Source organism: Camelina sativa, chromosome 10, assembly GCF_000633955.1.
Source record: "Camelina sativa cultivar DH55 chromosome 10, Cs, whole genome shotgun sequence".
Taxonomy (NCBI): domain Eukaryota; kingdom Viridiplantae; phylum Streptophyta; class Magnoliopsida; order Brassicales; family Brassicaceae; genus Camelina; species Camelina sativa.
In genome coordinates, this window is record NC_025694.1 from 1051009 (window position 1) to 1075557 (window position 24549).

General features: G+C 35.8%; 5 protein-coding genes across 6 annotated transcripts; 3 read left to right on the top strand and 2 right to left on the bottom strand.

Annotated features, from left to right (window-relative positions):
- On the bottom strand, positions 739–2807 carry LOC104716332 (protein RMD5 homolog A-like). Its single transcript, XM_010433718.2, has 2 exons — positions 2650–2807; positions 739–2203 (listed from the first exon to the last, which is right to left on the bottom strand). Exon 2 carries the CDS (start codon positions 2160–2162, stop codon positions 1002–1004), a length of 1161 nt encoding a protein of 386 aa, XP_010432020.1. The 5' UTR covers positions 2163–2203; positions 2650–2807; the 3' UTR covers positions 739–1001.
- LOC104716334 (phosphoenolpyruvate carboxykinase [ATP]) lies at positions 6794–10547 on the top strand. Its single transcript, XM_010433719.2, has 13 exons — positions 6794–6934; positions 7047–7343; positions 7654–7850; positions 7942–8095; positions 8207–8291; positions 8378–8478; positions 8567–8865; positions 9013–9186; positions 9264–9329; positions 9413–9591; positions 9677–9846; positions 9944–10112; positions 10214–10547. Exons 2-13 carry the CDS (start codon positions 7063–7065, stop codon positions 10355–10357), a joined length of 2019 nt encoding a protein of 672 aa, XP_010432021.1. The 5' UTR covers positions 6794–6934; positions 7047–7062; the 3' UTR covers positions 10358–10547.
- LOC104716335 (probable hexokinase-like 2 protein) lies at positions 14613–16834 on the top strand. The gene is made up of 8 exons (XM_010433720.1): positions 14613–14896; positions 14975–15125; positions 15206–15460; positions 15558–15713; positions 15808–15906; positions 15996–16126; positions 16205–16286; positions 16410–16834. The coding sequence occupies exons 1-8, from the start codon at positions 14613–14615 to the stop codon at positions 16740–16742; spliced, it is 1491 nt and encodes a 496-aa protein (XP_010432022.1). The 3' UTR covers positions 16743–16834.
- On the top strand, positions 17210–18770 carry LOC104716338 (cytochrome c oxidase subunit 6a, mitochondrial). Its single transcript, XM_010433723.2, has 4 exons — positions 17210–17432; positions 17767–17873; positions 18154–18196; positions 18549–18770. Exons 1-4 carry the CDS (start codon positions 17318–17320, stop codon positions 18590–18592), a joined length of 309 nt encoding a protein of 102 aa, XP_010432025.1. The 5' UTR covers positions 17210–17317; the 3' UTR covers positions 18593–18770.
- Positions 18836–20991, bottom strand: LOC104716337 (myb-like protein X). Of its 2 annotated transcripts, none has more exons than XM_010433722.2 (2): positions 20726–20991; positions 18836–20599 (listed from the first exon to the last, which is right to left on the bottom strand). In XM_010433722.2, the coding sequence occupies exon 2, from the start codon at positions 20561–20563 to the stop codon at positions 18953–18955; it is 1611 nt and encodes a 536-aa protein (XP_010432024.1). In that variant the 5' UTR covers positions 20564–20599; positions 20726–20991; the 3' UTR covers positions 18836–18952. The 2 variants fall into 2 exon arrangements, with proteins under 2 accessions (XP_010432024.1, XP_010432023.1); XM_010433721.2 differs by having other exon boundaries at positions 18836–20602.

The window sequence follows — 24549 nt, forward strand, 5'->3', positions numbered from 1 at the left end:
AATTTTTTTTGTTACGGCGGAAATGGGATTTGCTTTTGTCTCATGTACTTTGTACATTGAATAAAAACTCATGATGATTGTTCATTTTTCTCTTTTATTGCTACTTTTTGTGTGCCTCTGTTATGTTCCCCATTATATAATTTCACAATTATGTTCCCCATTAACAACTCTAGTCAATTGGTCAAAGTGAAGTGGAAATTTTTAGATAAGTGCTCCATTGTTTTTGGTACGTTTAATTTGGATAGATTTATGTCCTATGTGCTCTCTCCACTAAAATCCAATAAAGAATGATATACTTTGAACTATATTCCTAATAGCTCCCCGTCCCCTTCAGCCTCAGGCACATATTCTAAAAACTGAAAGCTGAGATAATTGAACTCCAATTTGTAAAATGTCTAAGGCTCTAATACGTACAGCTGAAAAAGTACTAAAGTCCCGCAAATCGAAAGAGGCAAATACGGAGGATGCAATGCCAGTAAATATAACTGTTTTGATAAATACTAATTGTTTTATAACCGATTAATAATAACTTAAATATAGAATTACAATCAATAAATTAAAAAAATAGTAAAAAACAAATTGGTGCGATGATGATGCAATTAGAAGAGACCCTGTTTCTGTGATTTGTCTGATGTAGGCTTTTGTCTATTATAGGATGTGATTCCAGTTACAACATATACTTTGGACATATGTATAGTGAACGTGATCAAGTGTATAATAACACAACTTCTAAACTAATTTTGCAATACAAAAGAATTTCTATATTCAGAAAGTTTTAACAAACAAACAAACAGCAACACAAAAAAAATAAAACACATTCTTATGAGATGTCCAATCATCTAAAACTTCCCCATCTTTGTACACAAAAGCCCCCATCTTTAAAAAACAATTGCTGAAAAGAGACATAACAAAAGGTTACAATTTGACACAGATTTCACGATTCAGAACTTTGGTTCCTGTTTTACCGGTCATACATTTTTTACCCCCCCGAGCTTTTCGTATTAAAAGTGCAACTGCCTACACCTTGAGATATCGACATCAGTCGGGCAATAAGGACACTTGAAAGAAGACTTAGAGCCATTCTTTGACATTTTGTTGATCGTCTGCTTGCAGAGCACATGTCCACAAGACATCATCATTGGAGGATTCTCATCACTTGACTGTTCCTTAGATACTGGACAGACAAACACCGAATGGAACTGAAACTCCTCTGATAGTTGTGCATCTACAGGAAGTTGTTCCATGTTCTGCCAATCAAGCTTCTTGTTCGCCATCACGTTCATGTATTTCAATAGCACTGGTAACGTTTGTGTACCCGCTGTTACGGTTATACTCAACGCGCTTTCAGATGATTCACCTAGTAGGTTGCAGTACTGCCGTGTCAGCTCTTTGACTGCGTTGTTCCATAGAGCTGGGGAGAGAAACTCAGAGTAGGGTGATTTGTCGAGTTTCCTGTTCCATAAAAGAGAACACATGAGCTTCTGGATCTCAGGTAGGCAGCTATCAGCAAATGTGGCGATATGTTTTCTCGCGTAGTTGATAGCTTCTTTGGAGTTTTTGCCTTGTGCTATCTCCAAAAAGTGTAGACTATGAAGCTTCATCTCGAGATCAGACCTTGCCTGCTTTAGCTTGTCCGAGTTTAAAACCGCCCAGTTAAGAGCTGGTTCAAGATCTCGTCTCTTCATAGCTTCTAATATCTGATACATTTCCACAAAAGATTGTCTTGTGGAACACTCAGATTCGCCAGTTTCAGCAACGAAACAGTCGCCGATGTCAAACATCCCTTGTCGGTAGAAAAAGTTGGCGATAATCTGGTTCACGATGTGGGTATCGAACTCTGCATTGTTTCTGTAAGCCTTTGATATGTCTGGATTCAGTTGCTTCTCGAGAACCTTGGGGTACTTGGTGAGAGCCACGTGTAGTTCTTTCTCAGCAGCTTCAAGTTGAGTGATTGGAGAAATCTCCACAAACGCTTTCTTCACATCAGAGATAATAGATCTATGATCAAGCATAGTATCATCAGACGGTGTCTCCTTTATTACACTCAAGGCCTTGTCGATTTCTTGAGTGAGCAAGTGAACAATCTCATTGGTTTTGCTATAAGAGAGTTTCTGCTTGGTGGCAACACGATCAAACGCATCCTTAATGCTCTTTAGCTCCATTATCAGATAATCAAATCACTCGAAATAAGAATCAAAAAAACCTGAGAGACATTGGTGAAATCCTCAAAAGTCAATACCTCAGTCTCAACCAAAAATAGACACTTTCTTATAAATGAATATGAGTAAGTAAGATTCAAAGACTACAGATCTCAAAAAGTTTATAAAGTGATTCAAAATCAAACCAATACATTAAAAGATCGATCAAATCTTAAGAATCCATTACTTCAAAAACAGAGGATCCAAAGTTACGTTTTTTATTTTATGTATTCGACTCAATTGAAGGAAGGAAGAATCATACCAAAGAGTTACGATTGATTCTAGAATAAACAGATCAGACAAAAACGAATTCAAGAAACCAAAGATCTTGATCAGTTTTCAAACTAAAGATTCTAAATCTATCAAAGACAGAACAAAAACGAAATCCAGGAAAATGGAACAAAGACTATTATTATTATTACAATACACAAACAAAACAAGTGACTCGTACCTGAAATCAAGAGAGCGGTAAGAAGAAGATGAAGTTGGTGGATCAAATTAAAACACGAACCGATGAACAAAAGAGGAAACAAAAACAGATTTCGTGATTTTCTTGTCTTTTTATATATATTTTTTTTTTGGGTTCTTTATTTTCTTCTTTCTTCTCATCACACACTCTTTCAGAGATTATTATTATCCTTACCAATCACGGAGAAACCATCACGTGTTATTGTGAAAGAATTAATCTTAGCCGTTGGATTGGTAAGAGTGTTGTGTGGAGTATACTACAGACGATTTTCAGCTCTTAGCGATATTTGAGTCTTCTGAACTTAAGCCCATTATCTATTTTTAAGGCCCAATTGTAGTCAAAACTGAGATCCAATGCTTTGGTGTACAAACAAGTCCAAAAGGTGATGGACCAACATAATAATTTACAAAACCGTCTAATTCAAATGATAATTACAACTTCGTGATAGGGACTTGAAATTCGTATTTAATAACCAATTGGTTTTGAATTTTCGTTTAGTTTATAAATATCGCTATTAACACTTATTAAAGTGTGTATAGTAATGTTTTATCAAACCATATAAATAGCAAAGTAGTACGTAGGAACCACAAAAACTTTTCAAATAATTTAGAAATCTAACATGGAATAAAATTGTGTTAAAAACTATATAATTAGACAAAATTAGAAAACCATATATTCTTTTGCTATTATCAAATCATATATTTTGCTATACATAAATATATATATACTTTCCTATACATATATATATATATATTTTCCTATACATAAATATCACATCGTAATATCATATACATATATATTCATACACACACACTCAAATTGCAAATATTTAATTACAGAAATCTGTGATTATACGTGAGTAAAGAAAAAACGAATAAAATTTTGAAATTTGGGTGATTGTTTTTTTTTTTTTTTTATTTGTCGATAAACACTCTATTAAATTAAGTTACAAGGTTAATGCACTCTATTCTAAAAGGAATATAATACAACCAACTAACTTATACATGAAGAAAGAAAATTACGGCACGGTGTGTTGCTTAGATAAGTGCACAACACCCGGATCAAGCTAAAATAAAAGAGATAACAAGCTTGAAAGCAACTAAAGTACAAATAGCAAAAGATACAAAAAGTGCTAAGACTAAGATAAAAAGATCTTAAAATTATAGAGATAGTGAGATCCACCCAGGAGATAGGCCACATGAAGTGACGGGAGAATGACCAAGACCAAATCACTGGCCGCAAAACGACAATTTGCCATACTGGAATACATAGATTCCGACGGGTTTTGAAAAACCTAACTCGCATTAAAAATGATGAGTATTTAGCTCCCTGAAAAGGGAGACATCATGTAGGTCGGAAATAAGTTCCCAAAAGTCGAGTGTCGGAAAAAAAATCAAAGATAAAACCATCATGCCACACCATGTTGAAACATCTGAACCAAGTGGATAACAAAAAATATGAATCAAAACTAAATTGTGTAGACAAGGGAATGGAATGGAAGGAGACACATGCGAGCCAACACCAACAAGTTAAAATTGCAAAAAATCTATCCTTATAGGAGGAAGTTATTATGAATTGTCTCCCATTGACGAAATTGATCTATTTTCATTGAAACAAATAACCCGCACAGAAACGAATATATTTAGGGGAGAAAATAGTGCGTTTCAATTATGACATCAGTAGAAAACTATCTTTTGTGAAGTGAACTGTGAAAATTGAGATATCCGAGAAAATAAAAAGAGAGAAGAGTGAATCGGCCTCCCCCACAAAGAGACAAAATTGGAATCTGTAATGGGAATGTAACTACTTACACAATTAATAAGAGTAAGAACCAATGAACTTTCAAAAAGTAAATTTCGAAGAACTAACCACTCCCTTGCACATGTTTAATATACATTGTTGTTGGCTTCCATTTTTAAGAAGAGATAGTGTTTTGTTTTAAAATGGTTTATCCGATAGAAATCGTACGATCTTAGTATCTAAAAAATGGTTGAAACGATGATATGATTTATTCGTGGTCAGAGATATTAGTATTTATACTACTATGAAAAAACGATATAGAGATTGTTTTGGTTAGTTAATAAACACAAAATTAATTCATCTTTTTGGAATTTGGGTCATTGATGTGAACATCTATCGGTACGGCGTAGACCGACAACCCAAAAAAATTGTCATGAAACTTTCACGGGTAATCTCTCTCCCGTGAGTCGTGATCTCTCTCCATCGCGATAATATATGTGCCAACGTAAAGACTTTTTTCTCCAACCAAAAAAAAAACTCCCAAATAAGCTAAATTTCAACGAAAGACTTTATTTTTTGCTTAACGTTTTCTATATTCTTTGATTTTTCAAAACTCTAAAACCAATCATAATTAAAGTCAATCAGCCGGTCGGGTCCGGACTATTATTAAAGTTAGATAAAATTAATTTTCAGTTTATATAGGGCTAATATTGTCAATAGTTTGTTAATTAAAAAATATTATTATAAAAAAGGACAGAATACTAAAAAAATCGAATTTTGATCTAAAATATAACACTCAGATTTAAACCAAAAAAATGAGTCCGGTGAATTTATAAGATATACATACATGTTTGAATGAGTTGTAACAAACACACCTTTAATTTGTGATCAAAACGCAGATCCCGTGAGACTTCGTGCATGATGAATCATGAATTGATATAGTACGTGGTGCTTTATGACTTGTGCACCTTTTTAATCATATCAAGATTTTGATAAAAACAAGATCCGAACCGTAGATTCTTGCCTCAGTTTTTTTTTAATATAATTATTGTTACACTTTAGTTTTGATATTGTTGTCTTCATTATTCCTGCACCCATGCTTGCATGCAAATTGCAGAGTCTCTGATAAAACTATTCTCTTTCGCTTTTGGGCTCAGAAAGCTGGTCACTTGTATCATCTAGTTATTGATAATCTAATTACAAAATCAAGTGATGAACATAAACAATTAATTCTGAAACGACACGTGAATAAGGTACGTACTTGTAATTGTGTGAATATATATAACAATCATCATGTTCATGTTCGTAACGTTCCATTGTTGTAATTTCCTGATTCATACAATAATATAGTGTGGGGTTGTGTGTAGTACTTGATTATTAGTAAGTATAAATTAGTATACGTACGTATTTGTGGGTATGATATATATGTTCAACTTCCTTCCTTGCGTGTCCTCTCACGAATCCACTTGCTTTGAGATGCGTGCCCATCTCCTAAAATAAAATCGGAGCTCTATGTCTATCTTTTTCGATATGCCTAAACGATCAAACGCATTTCAAAAAAAAAAAACTCCTTCACAAGTGGTACATACACATCTTCCATAAATGTTAAAACTGTTTTGATCAACAATTTTTTTTTTCAATAAAAAACACATAGTAACAAATAGTAAAAGGAAAAGTAAATTTGTAATAAAGTTTGATCACCGAACAAAAGTAATTTTGTAGTAAAGTTTGATCACCGTCAAACAACTTGATTTAAATGACACTTGCGAAAATGATTTTACCATTATGCAACTCACCGATACATGATTGAGACGTCGATGATCATAAACGTAAAAATCATTTACCATTTTGCAAACTCACCGATATTTTAAAAAAAATCAAGTTGAATATAAAAAAAACGCAAGTTGGCTCACACTACACACTTGATTTCTTTCGTTTGTTTCTTAAGAATTTAATTCCCATCTGAACTAATTTAGATAAATTAATTAATTTGCTTTAATACTAGTTAAAAAAAAGTCAAATCTTATCCTTGATTTCTCAAAATTAAAAGTTGAATTTCATACCATAGCCGTACGTAGCCGAGCTATCGAGTTTTTCAAACAAACAAAAAAAACACAGAAATATGTTCTTACAAAAATACAAAAATTCACAAAATAAATTATTTTACATTATCGTGTGGGGACATATCTTAAATGGTATAGTAATCTTTATCAGACCAGCGGTTATGATGTTAAATAGAGAACAAAATTATAAAAAAAAGTGGAGGCTCCTCCTAGGAAAGATAGATATAGATCTTAACCATGGTTAAAGCTCTCCGGTTAAATACTAACCATGGTTTAAAAAATCTCCAACCTTTAAAAACCCCACGAACTCTGCCTTCTTCTCTTCACATTCTTCGCATCGTTTTTGTTTTGTATCATCAGGCATCCCTTTAGATGATCTTCTCCTCCGATCATTAATCTCTTTCTCAGTCTTCTTGTTTCTTGATCTCTCTCTCTCTCTCTCTCTCTCTCTCTCTCTCTCTCCGGTAAAATATCAAACGTCTTCGATGATTTCAATATCTCTAATCATGAAATGATCACGATGATCAACTTTGTGTAACTCTGTTTTCGTGTTGTGGTGGTAATTACTAATTACAGGAAACGGTGAAAAAAGATGTCGGGCGGTAACGGAAATGCTACAAACGGTGACGGAGGGTTTAGTTTCCCGAAAGGACCGGTGATGCCGAAGATAACGACCGGAGCAGCAAAGAGAGGTAACGGAGGAGTATGCCATGACGATAGTGGTCCGACGGTGAATGTATCGACCATCGATGAGCTTCATTCGTTACAGAAGAAACGTTCTGCTCCAACCACACCGATCAACCAAGGAGGCGCCGCCGCTTTCGCCGCTGTCTCTGAGGAGGAGCGCCAGAAGATTCAGCTTCAATCTATCAGGTTCCATATAATAACATCATTATTTCACACGTAATATAGAAATATATGTTTGCTACAAGTTTTAGTAATTTAGCTAAGTATATTAGATATTTCAAACGTGATATACACTAAACTTGGAAAATTATGAATTACTCTTTCTTCTTCCTTAAATTCTGCAAATATCATTAATTTTTTGGCTTAGTAATTCAAAGAGGAATTAAATGCTACTATTACCGGACAAATTAATATTTTAAATAGAAATGACACGTGGAATAAATTGACACGTGGAAAATAATATAATATTGTTGGGATGTGATGAAAAAAAAAACAGTGCATCGTTAGCGTCGTTAACGAGAGAGTCAGGACCAAAGGTGGTGAGAGGAGATCCAGCGGAGAAGAAGGCCGACGGTTCAACTACTCCGGCGTACGCTCACGGCCAGCATCATTCTATTTTCTCTCCGGCTACTGGTGCCGTTAGTGATAGCTCCTTGAAGTTTACTCACGTCCTCTACAACCTTTCCCCTGCAGGTGATTTTTTTTTTTTTTTAAATAAAAAAACCCCAAAAAATCCAAACTTGATTAGATTGGTTTCTGATTTTTTGTTGTTTTTGGTTTGTAGAGCTTTACGAGCAAGCTATCAAGTATGAGAAAGGTTCGTTTATCACTTCTAATGGAGCTTTGGCGACGCTTTCTGGTGCTAAGACTGGTCGTGCTCCGAGGGATAAGCGTGTTGTTAGAGATGCTACTACTGAGGATGAGCTTTGGTGGGGAAAGTGAGTATTCCTTATCTCGATTTCGATTGTGATTGATAGGAGTTTTTGGGGGTTTACTATATACTCTGTTTTTATTGTTTATTGATTTGGGTTTCTTGTTTTTTGGTTTAGGGGTTCGCCGAACATTGAGATGGATGAGCATACGTTCATGGTGAACAGAGAAAGAGCTGTTGATTACTTGAACTCCTTGGATAAGGTATAAATTTGAAAACTTTAATCAGTGTAGAACTTGGATCTAAGTTACAACATGAATTTGATGTTTTTGTTTTGGTTATATTTTAGGTCTTTGTTAATGATCAGTACTTGAATTGGGATCCGGAGAATAGAATCAAAGTTAGGATTGTCTCAGCTAGAGCTTACCATTCCCTGTTTATGCACAACATGTAAGTAAAAAAGTGTCCTTGTATATCACAATTATTGTACCAAATTAGCAAACAAAATTGGTAACTTGTTGAGTGTGGGCTCTTGCAGGTGTATTCGACCAACTCAGGAGGAGCTTGAGAGCTTTGGTACTCCGGACTTTACTATATACAATGCTGGACAGTTTCCGTGTAACCGTTACACTCATTACATGACTTCGTCTACTAGCGTGGACCTTAACCTGGCTAGGAGGGAAATGGTTATACTTGGCACTCAGTATGCTGGGGAAATGAAGAAGGGTCTTTTCAGTGTCATGCATTACCTTATGCCTAAGCGTCGGATTCTCTCCCTTCATTCTGGATGCAATATGGGAAAAGATGGAGATGTTGCTCTCTTCTTTGGACTTTCAGGTATAGTAAATTAGTTATCTGATTATGTCATAACCAAAAACCATCTTTTGATACGACATGAACTGACTAGAAAAACTGCTTGCGTCTTTGTTGTAATCAGATTGTGAATTGAGATTGATGACTTTTCTATATATATGTTGAGTTTAGGTACCGGAAAGACGACGTTGTCTACGGATCACAACAGGTATCTGATTGGAGATGATGAGCATTGCTGGACTGAGACTGGTGTTTCGAACATTGAGGGTGGATGCTATGCTAAATGTGTTGATCTTTCGAGGGAGAAGGAGCCTGATATCTGGAACGCCATCAAGTTTGGAACAGGTAGAAAGATGAATTTTCTTGAGAGAAAAGAAGTCAAATCAGTTGATATTAACAATAAGGTTTTCATTGCGTTGCAGTTTTGGAAAATGTTGTGTTTGATGAGCACACGAGAGAAGTGGATTACACTGATAAATCTGTTACAGGTAAAAAGAATTGTTATTTCTTTCGGTCTTTCTTCTTTCCTACCATTAACAGAATGATCATCTTCGATTCTCCTTGGTTGCAGAGAACACACGTGCTGCATACCCGATTGAGTTCATTCCGAATGCGAAAATACCTTGTGTTGGTCCACACCCGAAAAATGTGATACTTCTGGCTTGCGATGCCTTTGGTGTTCTCCCACCAGTGAGCAAGCTGAATCTGGCACAAACCATGTACCACTTTATCAGTGGTTACACTGCTCTGGTATGAACCAAAGAAAAGTCTTTATTTTTCTCTTTGGATTAGTCTTAATAGAAACCTAAAGCAAAGTTGTGCAACATATATATAGGTTGCTGGCACAGAGGACGGCATTAAGGAGCCAACAGCAACATTCTCAGCTTGTTTTGGTGCAGCTTTCATAATGTTGCATCCAACAAAGTATGCAGCTATGTTAGCTGAGAAGATGAAGTCACAAGGTGCTACTGCTTGGCTCGTGAACACTGGTTGGTCTGGTGGCAGGTATAGAAACCGAGACATAATACAAAACAACTGCCTGGTTGAGCGTGTTTGTAGGATATAAACATGGTCATCTGTTTTACGTTTTATTTTTTTGCAGCTATGGTGTTGGAAACAGAATCAAGCTGGCATACACTAGGAAGATCATTGATGCAATCCATTCGGGAAGCCTCTTGAAGGCAAACTACAAGAAAACCGAAATCTTTGGATTTGAAATCCCAACTGAGATCGAAGGGATACCATCAGACATCTTGGACCCCATCAACGCCGTAAGTTTCTGCAAATCTCTAATAATATTCGATAATGGTGCAAGTAAGTGATGATGATGATGAACCATATTTGCTGATTTTGGGATTTATGAAAAATGCAGTGGTCGGATAAGAAGGCACACAAGGAAACTTTGGTGAAACTGGGAGGTTTGTTCAAGAAGAACTTCGAGGTTTTTGCTAACCATAAGATGGGTGTGGATGGTAAGCTCACTGAGGAGATTCTCGCCGCTGGTCCTATCTTCTAGAAATTGGAAAATCTATTGTTATGAAGAATAAAATGAGACTTGTGTTTTTGTCGTGTCAATAAAATACTAGAAAATTTGATATGAAGTGGTCTTGAAAAAAAGAAATTTGAACTTGTGGTGGTCTTGAAATATGAAGTGGTCTTGATATGAATATGATTTACCATAATATATATGTAATTTGATTACCCTATATTATACGTATCTATTTATCATCATTTATTATGTTAATTCGCCAAGGGCAACCTATATTATTATGTTAATTACCCTATATTATATGTATCTATATGAATATGGATCGTTAATCTCCATCACCGTCACGGGCAATCTGCATATCCATCCACCTTCACAACCTTGCGTCTCTTTGGTCATCTGACTATCTCCATCTTCACAATCTTGTTGTTGGTATAACTCATTAAATTTATTATCTAAATTTTCTATTATTTAAAATCATAAAAAAAATTAAAAAAAAAATTAAAACAAGACTTTTTAAAATGAAAAACAATTAAAAAAAAAATTAGAAACTTGAATGCAAAATCTACATAACATGCAACAAAATTTGAATTTATAGAATCTTTGACAATCAAATAATTTAGTCAAATGACTGGATCCAAAATCCGATTAGTTATCACATGATCTTGTAAATTTATTATCCAAGTTTCTACTATTAAAAACAGTTAAAAATATATTTTTTTTAAAAATTAAACCAAAAAAACTTTGAAAATCAGCAAGGAAAAAACGTTAAGGTTATTAAAATTTAAAACATATTAAACTCTAAAAAAAAATTATTAAAAAAAAGAGAGATGGAGAAATTGACCTTATTTTTAATGGGCCGGGAGAGTTGTTGTTGGGCTTTGGACATGGATCGCTAATCTCCACCACCGTCATGGGCAAACGTAGACACCCGCAGACGGACGGCAGAGCCATCCACCTTCACAATCTCCGTCGACGACGATGTAGCACTCACCTCCTCAGTATTCTTCGTAGACTTTCTTAGACACCACAGACGTTACGACGAACCGAAGAAGAAAAGAGATCGCTAGCACATTCAACTACGATCTCGATCGCTCGGAGTGATTGTAATTTGTAAATGAAGGGATCATCGTCGTTTCTTATTGGCCATCGAAGAAGAGATATCACACATACACTAAACGATGATTTCTTGTTGGCGAAGACGAGAGATCGCTGGCACATGCTTTTACGATCTAGGTCGGCGTGATTTTGTAATCGAAGGGATCATAGTTTCTTGTTACTTTGTTAGCAGAGGAAACAGAGGAAGAAGGAATCGAAGAAGAGAATGCTGAAAAGAAAAACAGAGCATGTGATGATTGATACTAAAACACGATTAGACAAAAGAGTAGTGGAGACACGAGAGACTACCCATGTATATATTTTTTTTTTGGTGGGAACCCACCATGTATATTTATAGACCTAGGGTTTCATCAAAGTTTCCTTTTTGTTTTTTATTATTTACTTTTTAATTTGTTTCTGACCGTTTGGGTTTCAAAGTTCCTTTTGTTTAACTGTTTGGGTTTCAAAGTTTCCATTATTTCTCACTTCCGTTTAGGGAAAAAAATTCCAGGGCAAAACTTAAGTTATCGACGTACTACAGTCTACAAAAATCAAAAAATAAATGCGTTATGATTTGATGACTCATGTATCTGGCAATTATCAAACCGTTAATTCTGTTTATAGAACATTGTGCTCTCCATAGATCCCACCCATCTTCCACCTCCCGAGCTTTGCACATCCCTTCAATCATAATATTAAATATGACGATATTAAGTTCCATTTTACTCTTTTGCATATACTCGAATACCACCAATGCTTTCTCTAGCTTCCTATGATAACAAAGTCCATCTAACAAAATGTTGTATGTCATGATATTGGGAGGCACACCATCATTATTCATCTGTTTGAATACCATTTGGGCCTTTTCACAATCATTAGCTTGAAAAAATCCTTCGATAAGAGTTGTGTAAGTGACTGTGTTGCCAACCAACCCTCTTTGATTATAGCGTCTCCAAAGTGTCTCCATTATAGCGTCTCCAAAGCGTCTCCAAAGTGTCTCCATTATTGGCCTCCAAAGCGTCTCCATTATTGGTCTCCAAAGTGTCTCCATTATTGGCCTCCAAAGTGTCTCCATTATTGGTCTCCAAAGCGTCTCCAAAGTGTCTCCATTATAGCGTCTCCAAAGTGTCTCCATTTTTGGCTTCCAAAGGTGTCTCCATTTTTAGTCTCCAAAGCGCCAATTTCTGGCCTCCAAAGCGTCTCCATTTCTGGCCTCCAAAGCGTCTCCATTATTGGCCTCCAAAGTGTCTCCATTATAGCGTCTCCAAAGCGTCTCCAAAGTGTCTCCATTATAGCGTCTCCAAAGCGTCTCCATTATAGCGTCTCCAAAGCATTTCCATTTTGGCCTCGAAAGGTGTCTTCATTTTTAGCCTCCAAAGCGTCTCCATTTCTGGCCTCCAAAGCGTCTCCATTTTTGTGTTTCCATTTTTGGCCTCCAAAGCGTCTCCATTTTTGGAGGCTAGAAATGGAGACGCTTTGGAGGCCAAAAATGGAAACACAAAAATGGAGACGCTTTGGAAGCCAAAAATGGAGACACAAAAATGGAGTAGCTTTGGAGGCAAAAAATGGAGACGCTTTGGAGATGATTTGGAGGTCAAAAATGGAGACACAAAAATGGAGACGCTTTGGAGGCCAAAAATGGAGTCACAAAAATGGAGACGCTTTGGAAGCTAAAAATGGAGATGCTTTGGAGACGATTTAGAGGCCAAAAATGGAGACGCTTTGGAGGCCAAAAATATAGGCACAAAAATGGAGACGCTTTGGAAACCAAAAATGAAGACGCTTTGGAGACGATTTGGAGGCCAAAAATGGAGACACAAAAATGGAAACGCTTTGGAGGCCAAAAATGGAGATACAAAAATGGAGACGCTTTGGAGGCCAAAATAGAGACACAAAAATGGAGACGCTTTGGTGGCCAAAATAGAGACGCTTGGGAGGCTAAAAATGGAGACACAAAAATGGAGACGCTTTGGAAACCGAAAATAGAGACACAAAAATGGAGACACTTTAGAGACAAAAAATAGAGACGCTTCTGGATGATTAGCATAAATAAATATTCTATAGAAAAAAAAAAAAAAGGAATCAACTGCTTCATGTGACTCTTGTTGCTTTCAATTGCACAATATATGATCCAAAATTCGATATCCACTAATTAATGATAAAGAATCAGCTGCTTCTAGATGATTAACATAAATAAATATTCTATAGAAAAAAATAATAATAATAAGGAATCAGCATGTGACTCTTGTTGCTTTCAAATGCACAATATATGATCCAAAATTCGATATCCACACGACATGAGATGACGACTCGCTCTATATATAATACATGCTAACCCGATCCTTTTCCATTATTGAGTTGAAAACTGAGAAAGTTCTATTTTGGGCATATACAAAAATGAAATTATAAAAACGTGGGAATTTGCCAAATTGATCAGTATATTATTATCAATGTGATATCGGGTCACTTTGCTCTTTGCATCACCTTTAAACAATAAAATAATACAATCTCAAGTGAAGCCATATATAATTAACGTGCATGGTCAAAATCATTACTATTTAATATTTTTAAAAATTGAAAATTATGTTTTTATGACACTACATTCACATTCCAGTAAAATTTTAAAATCATCTTCCTCTCTGTCTCAATTTACAGATAGTTTTTTTTTTTTGGGTGTTTCAAAGAATACTTTTTTTTTATAAGCGAGTGCGAGTGTCGTTCAATTGAAAAGATCCACTCGCCTCGAAGCATCCAAATTGTAAGGAACAAGCAGACGACCAATCACAGGAATCGCCCTTGGCACACCATTTGAGCTGCGGTATTCACGTGATGTCACGTGTGCATCACTAGACCCCCTAACCCTAATTTGTAGTCATTAACTCGTTAATTTCTCGACACGATTGGGCAACCGGCAACTTGTGTGTTCTTTGTTTATGGAAAAGCGAGCTAGTATTAATGATACGAATGACAAAAGCAGTATGGGTTAATGAAATCAATTTGAAATTATTAAAAAAAAAAAGGAAATTTTCCTTAAACCGAATTATCCGATTTAAAGAAGAAAAAAAAAGGTTGAATGATTCAAACTTGATACGCAAAACAAGCTAACAACAACATAACGCATCTTATTTTTTTTGAGATTGTTAGTGTGTTGAATCAGAGATCGGGAATAGTTAAACTTGTAGAAACAATGACAAGGAAAGAGGTGGTTATGGCCGTGACGGCTGCAACGGTTACAGGGGTTGCAGCGGCTGTACTAATGAGCCGGTGGATTCGGACGAAGGAGCGACGGCGGAAACAAACGCAAAGGATTTTAAGGAAATTTGCTAGAGAATGCGCCACGCCGGTCTCTAAGCTATGGGCGGTGGCGGACGCCTTGGTCGCTGACATGACCGCCTCTCTTGCGGCTGCAGTCGCCGAGACTTGCGGTTCCCTCAACATGCTCGTCTCATTCGCCGGTTCTTTCGCTTCCGGGTAAGTCATCAGAATACTCTGTTTTACCACAGAGAGTATCATTAGATGACCATTACTAAACGATATAATGATTTGTAGTGATGAGAAAGGGGTACACTATGGAGTTAACTTGAGAGGCAAGGAACTTCTACTGTTACGTGGGAGTTTACGAGGTAATGAAGAGCCTATTTCCGATGTACATAAGCAAGAGATTCTGATCCCTGACGATGTTTTAAACGGTTCTTTCAAGGTATGAATTATATAGATACACGTCTTGGATTGCACGTTAGGTTTACTTAAAGTTTTAAGTTTTTTTTTTTGTGGATTCAGGAGTTGTGCGATTTCATATCATTAGAGCTTGTTAAATTTCTTGCGACGAACCCTGGTGTAGAAACAGAGGAAGTGAAGAATCTCGGGTTTACATTAACACGCTCTGTTGAGCAGATTGGATCAGGTTCAATATTGGCGATACAGAGGAAGAGTTTAGCAGCTGATGATGATAATAAAGTTCTGAAGAAGTTGGTGAATGGTATGAATGAATCACTGAAGAGCCATGGTCTGAATATTCGGATGAACACAGCGCTGGTAAGGGAGTCTAAAGATGTTCCGAGATGAAGTTTTAATATTAGACTTTATAATTATAGCAATCTCTAATTGAGTATCTTGTTGCTTTTGGGATCAGGTGGATAACACTGTAGGAGAGTTGGCTGGAGGAAGGTACTATCACAAGGACACTGTGGCGGCAGTATCATTAGGTATGGGAACTAACGCTGCCTACATTGAGCAAGCTCAAGAAATTTCTATGTGGAAACCTGTGATACCCGAGCCACAAGAAATCGTATGTTAAGATACTATAGAGTTTCGTCACATTGGTTCAATAAAGCTTTCATGAAGTTATGATATCAAGTGGTTTGTACATGATAAGATTGTAGGTTGTTAGCACAGAATGGGGAGATTTCAAATCTTGTCATCTTCCTATAACCGAGTTTGATACTTCTCTTGACGCGGAAAGCTTGAATCCCGGAAACCAAGTAAGAATTCATATCTCTGAGGTTTTTGGGACTAATTCATTGTTTTGTGTTTTTTTTTTTAGAATTTTGGTTTTTTCCTCTGTTTTAAGGTGTTTGAGAAAATGGTGTCCGGAGGATACTTAGGGGAGATAGTGAGAAGAGTGTTGCTAAGAATGTCTGAAGAAACTGCTCTCTTTGGAGATGCATTGCCTCCAAAACTAACAATTCCTTACATTTTATGGTACGTTTACTGCCTTCTTTATTCCTTACATTTATCTAAGTATTCATTCCCAATACGAAACTTTCGAGCTTGAATTAGGCCGCCAGATATGGCTGCGATGCAGCAAGATATTTCCGAAGAACGAGAGATTGTGAACAGAAAGCTCAAGGAAGTTTTTGGGGTAAGCTTGCTTCATAAGACTTATCATTTAATGCAATTTTTACCAAAAACTAGTAGGTACAAGCGTTTGTGTTAAAATCAAGCACTTCTTCAATCTTGTGTGAATATAATGAACCCTACACAGATAATGGACTCAACTCTTGCGGCGAGGGAAGTGGTGGTTGAAGTGTGCGATGTAGTAGCGGAACGAGCTGCTCGTTTGGCGGGAGCAGGAATAGTTGGGATGATAAAGAAGCTGGGAAGGTTAGAGAAGAAGATGAGCATTGTGATAGTTGAAGGAGGATTGTACGATCATTACAGAGTCTTTAGAAACTATCTTCATAGCAGCGTTTGGGAAATGCTCGGTGACGAGTTATCAGATCACGTCGTCATTGAGCATTCTCACGGTGGATCTGCTGCCGGATCTCTCTTCCTTGCTGCATGCCGTGGTGGCGGCCAACAAGATACCGAAAGCTAATGATGATGATGTTTTTTTTCATTTTTTTTTCCTTTAAGATTATATGAAGTCTTGACTCTTGAGCTATATGCTCATTTGTTCTGTCTTAAGTATTCAAGTTTTACCCCATGAAACTTCAAATCAAGAAACAGAAGTGGCTATGAGAAGATAAAAAAACACATCAAATATCATTTTTGTTTCTATTTTTTTTTTAATAATAATATATAAATTTATCGAAACATTGGAATCAGTTTATAATTATTCATATAGATTTTTGTAAAGTTTTAGTAAATACTAAAAATTCACAACATGGACTTTAGTTTTTTACAAATTATATTTTTAGCAAGTGTTGTTGTTAAAAAAGAGGAAACTTTTGGTTCAGAAAAAAAGGAAACAATGATGGGCTAAAATAGCCCAATTTCGAGAAGCCCATTAGTTTTTATAATATTCATAATGGGTTTAGTTTCAGATTCAACAACGGGTCCTGATTCAGAGTTGAGTGACATAACTTAACCCTTTTTCTTCACATCTCTCTTCTCAAAGTCGCAACACGAAGGAAGAAGAAGAAGAAGAAGAAGAAGATCCCGGAGAATAATATGGCTACGGCGATTGTACGTTCAGCTCTTTCCCGAGCAGCGATCCGCGTAACTCCCAAAACATCCGTCGCTCCTAAACGAAGCTTCTCCTCTTCCGCCGGCCATGACGATGCTTGTAATTTGTCTCCTCTCTCTCTCTCTCTCTCTCTCTGTCCCTCTTTTACCATTTCGATTCGATCTAGGATCTCTGTGTTTTGATTTAGAATTAGGTCACGCTCGATTTCGATTCTTTGTTGATTGATATGTTCTGAGCTGACTAGATTCATATGATTTTACACGGATTCCAATATTTTTTATTTGGGAATGAAATCTCTTGTTTGGGAACCAATTCGGATTGATTTTTGAATGAATTCTGTAGATCAATTAGGTTAAACACGTTTGTTCCCCAGATGATTGTACTCGCTTTCTCAAAATCAGCTTGATTAATTTTATCAAATTTTTTGGTACAGATGAAGCAGCGAAGTGGGAGAAGATAACGTATTTGGGTATTGCTAGTTGCACTGCTCTAGCCGCCTATGTTTTATCCCAGGGCCATCATCACGGTGAAGACCCTCCTGTAAGCTTCTCTTACAACCCCCCTTCCATTGGGATTACTGCTATAACTTCTCTGATTTTGAGAATCTTAAGTCTTCCTTGCCTAGTGTGAGACAATGTTTAATTAATATGACCACTGAAATGGAATTGAGTATGCAGATTGTGAAATTGTTCAGAAAGCTACTTTTTTTTACTTTTACTGATTTGGCTCTCATCTCATTTATTCTGCTGTATAATTTAAGCTTGCATTGCCTTGATTTTGTCGTGAACCATTCTTTTCTCTTGTTGTTTCCTTCTTGCAGGCCTATCCGTATATGCACATCCGTAACAAGGAGTTTCCTTGGGGTATGTGTGCCTTTTCAGTTTTGTTCTTTCTGTTCTCCCTCTTTACTGTCTTATGTTTGTGATCTGCAGCTTTGATGATGCGGTTTAGTTGTCACATATAATGACTCTTTTTAAAATTACTGGTTCTCCTAAAAACCATAAGAGAGATCATCAAAGAGTTATTTGTAACTTTNTTTTCAGTTTTTTCTCTATCCTCCCTCTTTACTGTTTTATGTTTGTGATCTGCAGCTTGGTTCTCCTAAAAACCACTATACCATAAGAGATATCATCAAAGAGTTATTTGTAACTTTGTTTTTCCAAATCCGCAACTGTTTGGTTTCTGAATCCATGCTTTCTATTTTGCCATTCTCAGGTCCAGATGGTCTGTTTGAGGTGAAGCACAATGATGGGCACTGAGTCTTGCGTGTACACAATAACGTCTTCTTTGGTTTATTTGAAAGGCTAAATGCTCTACCGTATTTGTTCCTTAACGTTTGTTTGTCAACGATTTGCTACTTCAGTCTCGTTTCTTTTGTTGGGAATAAGAATTTATACTCTGCTTGGTTTATTATCCAAGACTTATGTCCTTCAAATCTCTTGTGATTCATTCTCAATGATAATAGAGTGAGACTGAGTTAGAACTAGGTATAAGAGTATGTATTGATAACTATCAAAAACTCAATACTACTGATTGGGACTTAAGACCCCGTGAAAACTGGAAAGTATAGAATATGGATAATACAATACATAACAACTTCACTTCTTTAAGAAACATCATCACAGAGCAGCAACTTTGTTGCTGGATAATCCGTTGCTCGCTTCAGAAAGAGTTTCTATATCAGTTCGAGCATCCTTAGGTTGAGGCAGACTATCATCCAAAGTGGGCTTGGTATGTTGTTGATGGTTATGGATTTCCTCTGTTTTGCCAATTTTGTTGTTGTTCTCTTTCTCTGACTCTGTTTTTGCAGTATCATTCCCTGTTTCCTTTTTATCAGAATCTGAGTTGCCACTTCCATTGCCGGATTCACTCTTGCTTTCATCAGTTTCTTGTTCGTCACTCTTCTCCTGTACGTTTGAAGAATCAGTAGATTCCACCTGTTCAATTTTCTTCTCACTGTTGGTGTTTTCCTTTTCCGATGATACTGAAGACTCTTCTTTCTCTTGTTTCACAGTTTCTTTGATTTCATTCTTCTCTAAAGACTCTTCTTTCTCCTGTTTCACTGTTTCTTTGATTGCATTCTCCTCTTGAGAGAAAGACCCTTCCTTCTCCTTTTTCTCAGGTTGTGCCTCTTTGCTTTCCTCTTGAGATGACGACTCTTCTTTCTCCTGTTTTTGTTTTACAGCTTCTTTTGTTTCATTCTCCTCTTGAGATGAAGACTCTTCTTTCTCACTTTTCTTGGGTTCTTCCTCTTGGGACGAGGACTCTTCTTTCTCCTTCCTCTCGGATTCTTTGACTTTGGTTTCCTCTACAGATGAGTGTTCAGAAGATCCTACCTTTTCCTTATCATCTTCTTCGTTCTTCGTCTGTTGATAACCTGCGGATTTCCCACTCGATCCCGACTCATCACTCCCAGAAGTTTCTGTAGTCTCATTTGCATTGGAAGTGGACTGGATAGTCTCATCAGGCAACTGACCATTCGAATCAGAAAACCCCTTCTCACCTTCTGGCTTCTCCCCAGTCTTTGAATCAGACTCACTCTTTGTCTCTTGCTGCTGACCGTCATCACTACCAACCTCCCCATTCTCAGTTGTGTTAGAAGAAACTTGTTTAATAACAGAACCACGCAATACACCAGTCTTTGGACCTGACTCATCTTCATGGAAACTGACACTCTCAGTAGTCTTAGATTTACTCTCTTCCTCAACACCAACCTTTCCATTGCTCTTCTCCTCACTCGTCGTCCCATGCAATACCTCACTGGACGCATCATCTCCCTTGTAATTCATCTCTCTAGCTTCTTCACTCTCATCAACAACAACCTTCTTCTCACTATCTCCATTGTTTGAATCCTCGTCCTCGTTCCCGGTACCTTCGGTTTCCTTCTCGCTATTATTCCCTTCTACCACAGCTTTATCCTCGCCTCTTTCCTCCTCCCTATCTACAATCTTGCTGCTCCCTTCTTCATCTTCTTCAACTTCATCCTCCTTCACATTGGTCGTCTCAACAACTCTAGGGTTAAGAAGATCTTTCCTTCCAAGCTTAACAACTTTGTTATCATCAACAACATCAAGAATCTTAGACCTCTCAACAAACTCAGATTTCTTCTCATGAGAATGCTTCATCTGATAAATCAGCCATATTCCAACACTAAGCAACAGAGTCAACTGAATGCAATGATTCACCTTAATACCCTTTGATCTCTGCCCTCTTCTTGGCGTTCTCACCATTCCTTCTTTCTAACTTCGTTACTTCCAAAAAGCAACCTACTTTAAATTCCCCAAAAACAAAACCAAATTCATCGGAATAGCAAAACTAGAAATCAGATGAAATCGATAAAACCCTAAATAGCTCAAGAAGTTGATTCAGTACAAATAAAACAAAAAAAATACCTTGGAGAAGATTGAGGAGTTGGATGAGAAAGATACAAACTTTGTGTGATTCAGTTCTGGGGGATGGATGAATGGGAAAATAGTAAAAATAGATTGAGAGGTAAGAGGAAAAGAGAATGTGAACACAGAAGAGAGAGTTCTTGGATCTCGCAAACTTTTGCCCCTAAGAAAAAAAATCGTGCAACGCTTTCTTTGATCACAAACAAAAAAATCGTGCAAACCTTTGATTAAACAATCAAATCACTTGGGAATAGTTTACCTAGGGGAGCAAACATATACAGTATTAGCAGATGACTTCAAAACGACTTCGTTCTTAAACTTCTTTTACTTTTTCGTTGACTTCAAAACGCCGACGTTGCAAGTCTCAGATGATGACTTCAACACGACGTCGTACCAAACCTTTTTTCTTTTTTTCTTTTACTCCTCCATTGACTTGGAAACGACGTCGGATTTGTTTTATCGAAGTCCATCTTTTTGTCTTTTTTTTTTTGTCAAACCAGTCCATCTTTTTGTCTAATTGCCGATAAAACATTCTATCAATTTTGAAATATTTATTCATATGAGGCTTTTTTTCAGTTAGATTTTTTACATATTGTTATATATTCCACTTTTTGTATAAGTCCCATCTTTGTCCAATGGCTCGAATTTTTTTGAAATGTTTATTGACTGGTATGGAAATTGAAAATCGCCACTGAAATTTTTTACATATGTGGGATTTTTTTATTTTTAATGGTTACATTTTTTTTTTGTGTGTATCTTACTATTATTTTAATGTGAGGTGGTGACAGTTTGTTTGAGGAGTATATATTTAATTAATATATACAGATTAAATAGACTTCTAACCCTACCCATAAATTATTGGACCAGACCGGCCGGATCCGGATTGCACACACTGCAAGTTTTCACCCCGCATTGACGTTTGTTCGCAATGGAGTCTTCTTGGTTAAGGCGAGAATGGTCCCCGTGAAAGTGCCCTAACGGTAGACCTGATTCCCACCCACGCAAAGGTACAGTTTTTTATACTGGTGCACTAATTTTATTCAATTATTTCTTCTATTTTTAACTTCACCTTCGAATTGTATTTTTATATGCTATATACTGTATAAATTATCCGACTAATTCTAGTATAATCATAAAACACATCTCCAACATTAGACAAAAAAAAAAAAATATTTAAAATGGATTTCCTATATATATAGCCTTAATGATTTTGATATCTTAATTAGTGTTATTATAGTACGTACTTGAGGAGGCATGCAGGCTTTCTTTGCTTTATCTATTGTAAGCTTTCGACGAATTTAAGAACCCATCATAGCTCTCTTTCAAAATTCCCATCCCGTGTACGTACTTAATCCAGTACCACGTACTTCTCATACTTATAATTGTAGATAGACATGATCATATTGTTGGACATCAGGACATGAGTTTGATGCATGGAGCATGGTATAATGGTACAAGTGTCGTGTTGGTGGTTATACCATAAATGCCAAGTGTCACTTATGGTATATTGAGTATGTTACATGTATAATATATACCACGTAGAAAGTATCCACTAATTAATGACGTATTAGACTTGATAATTAATTTAAATTTTGTTGCATAAAGCATTTGAGATGTTGACAAAAATTTAAACCTTTTGAGATGTGTTAGCATATTGCGTGTGAATATTCATATCCACTATTGGACCTTTGGAATCTCCTCCACTTTTTGTCCCCGTAAGTTTTGTCTTCAACTCTTTTGAAAATAACTATTCTCTGTACTATTTTATATATAAAAGAATACAAATTATCGGTTTTGTTTTTGGTTTCAAACAAATATCAATATGTAAACTATATTTTGTATTGTTGTAAAACTACACTCAGTGGCGGATGCAGAAGACTATTTTGCATGGGGCAAACACATATAATTAATAATAATAAATTTCTATTATAAAAATGTTACAGAAATTATATATACTAATTTGACAGCATCAAAGTATATCTTCCATGTAACATATTTTAAATTTTGAAATATAAAATGAACCCAAATTTTTGAAAGTGTTTCTTTTATTGGTTTATAATTATACTTAATTACTTATATTATATGATATATATATATAATTTAATAATAAAAAAGACACATTTACAAACTTAAAATTCACAATAAACTATAAATATATGTATTACATTTAAATTCACTTATCTAACCATATCAAATAAATTTAAACTCTAAAAATAACAAATGAACAACAAAAGAAATAATATTGTTTGATGTTATTAATTTAGTAGTTTTATAACATTTTTAGTTAAGTTATATGTATACTAAACAATTAAAATATGAATTAAATTTGTTAAAGTTAAACTAGAAAGAAATACAAGAAAAAAAAGAACTGAAAGTATATATATAATTTTATTGAAGAAAAATGCATGGAATAGTGAAAAGTATAAAAAGGAACATGCTATATAAGCATGTACACATACTCGATCTGGTGGCCTTGAAATAACATAATATTTCCATTTACCAACTGAACTAAAGATACCATTTGGAGATCTCTACCGGGTAAATTTTAAAAAAGAGTATGGGGCACGTGCCCCACCCCTTCCTCACGTAGATCCGCCCCTGACTACACTTGAAAATGTGTCTAGCTATTATGTAATGATGTGATATGGTTGACGATTAAACATATATTTCTTTTTGAGAAATGATATAAGAATATATCAACCACCTCATATACTATTATGAACAAAGTCCAGTGTCGTACAAGAACAATGAATGAGGTATGGAGCAATTGGGGACGTCAAGTAGATCATTGAAACAGAGAAAGAGATTATGCATATATATGTCCAAAATGCCTCCACGTGACTGTACCTTGTCAACTCTGTGCTTTAACGATTTCTCTCCAATACATAATTTTTTTTTTCAAAATTACTTCCATAGTTCCAAGGAAGTGATGCAACAGGGAAGAGATCGGAAACAGTTAAGTAAAACGGTAAGAAGCAGAAACAAAAAGGGTTCGGAATGGCCAAATTATTATTTTTTCTTGCTTTGGAACTCTCATTTCCTTCCTTGTTTGTTGTTTCTTATTTTGAGTCTTTTCATTTTGTCACTTTGCTTTTAATGGTTTTCTCCATCGTGCGACAATGTGCAATCAATCGTCTCCTAACAAAATGCATTTTTCCCAAATTTTAAAACTTTTTATAGAGAGTTAGCATTTTGAGATCTGTCGGTCCACATTTATTAAAATATTTTAATGACACAAAAAAATTTATCACAAAACCAAAGTATCCGTTATTAAAGAAGTTTTAGTGAAGGACTAAACATGGTTAATTTATCCACCTATGAGATAGTAAAATCAAAACGATTTTATAACAAAACACTCAATTTTTAACTACGATTTTGCGACTCTAGCTGATCGAACGAAGCCTAATTGAGAATCATTACGTACAAATTGTTAAGTATATACTATTTGATCACGTTACCAACTAGAATTTATTCATAAATGTTACCAAAGAAAAAGCTTATAACAAGTTTTTGGAGTTGGGTCTCGTATATAGTATAACAGGATTTGCCATCGACCTTTGGATAATAGCATTATGCGTATAGTTAGAAATATAGTGAATCATTTAGAAGATATTCATATAAAATATATGGAGCGGCGTTGTCGTTCAGAAGATTGGTTTAAGCAGTGGCATGGTGGCAGTGTACCTACTTTGATTGACACTTGAGTCTCCCTCAACCAAATTCCAAATGTGTAAATTTTCTTTAAATTCAACTATATATATATTGGAGTTGCATTATTATTATGTAATAAATGAAAACAAAACAAACAAAAAAATGGGGGGGGG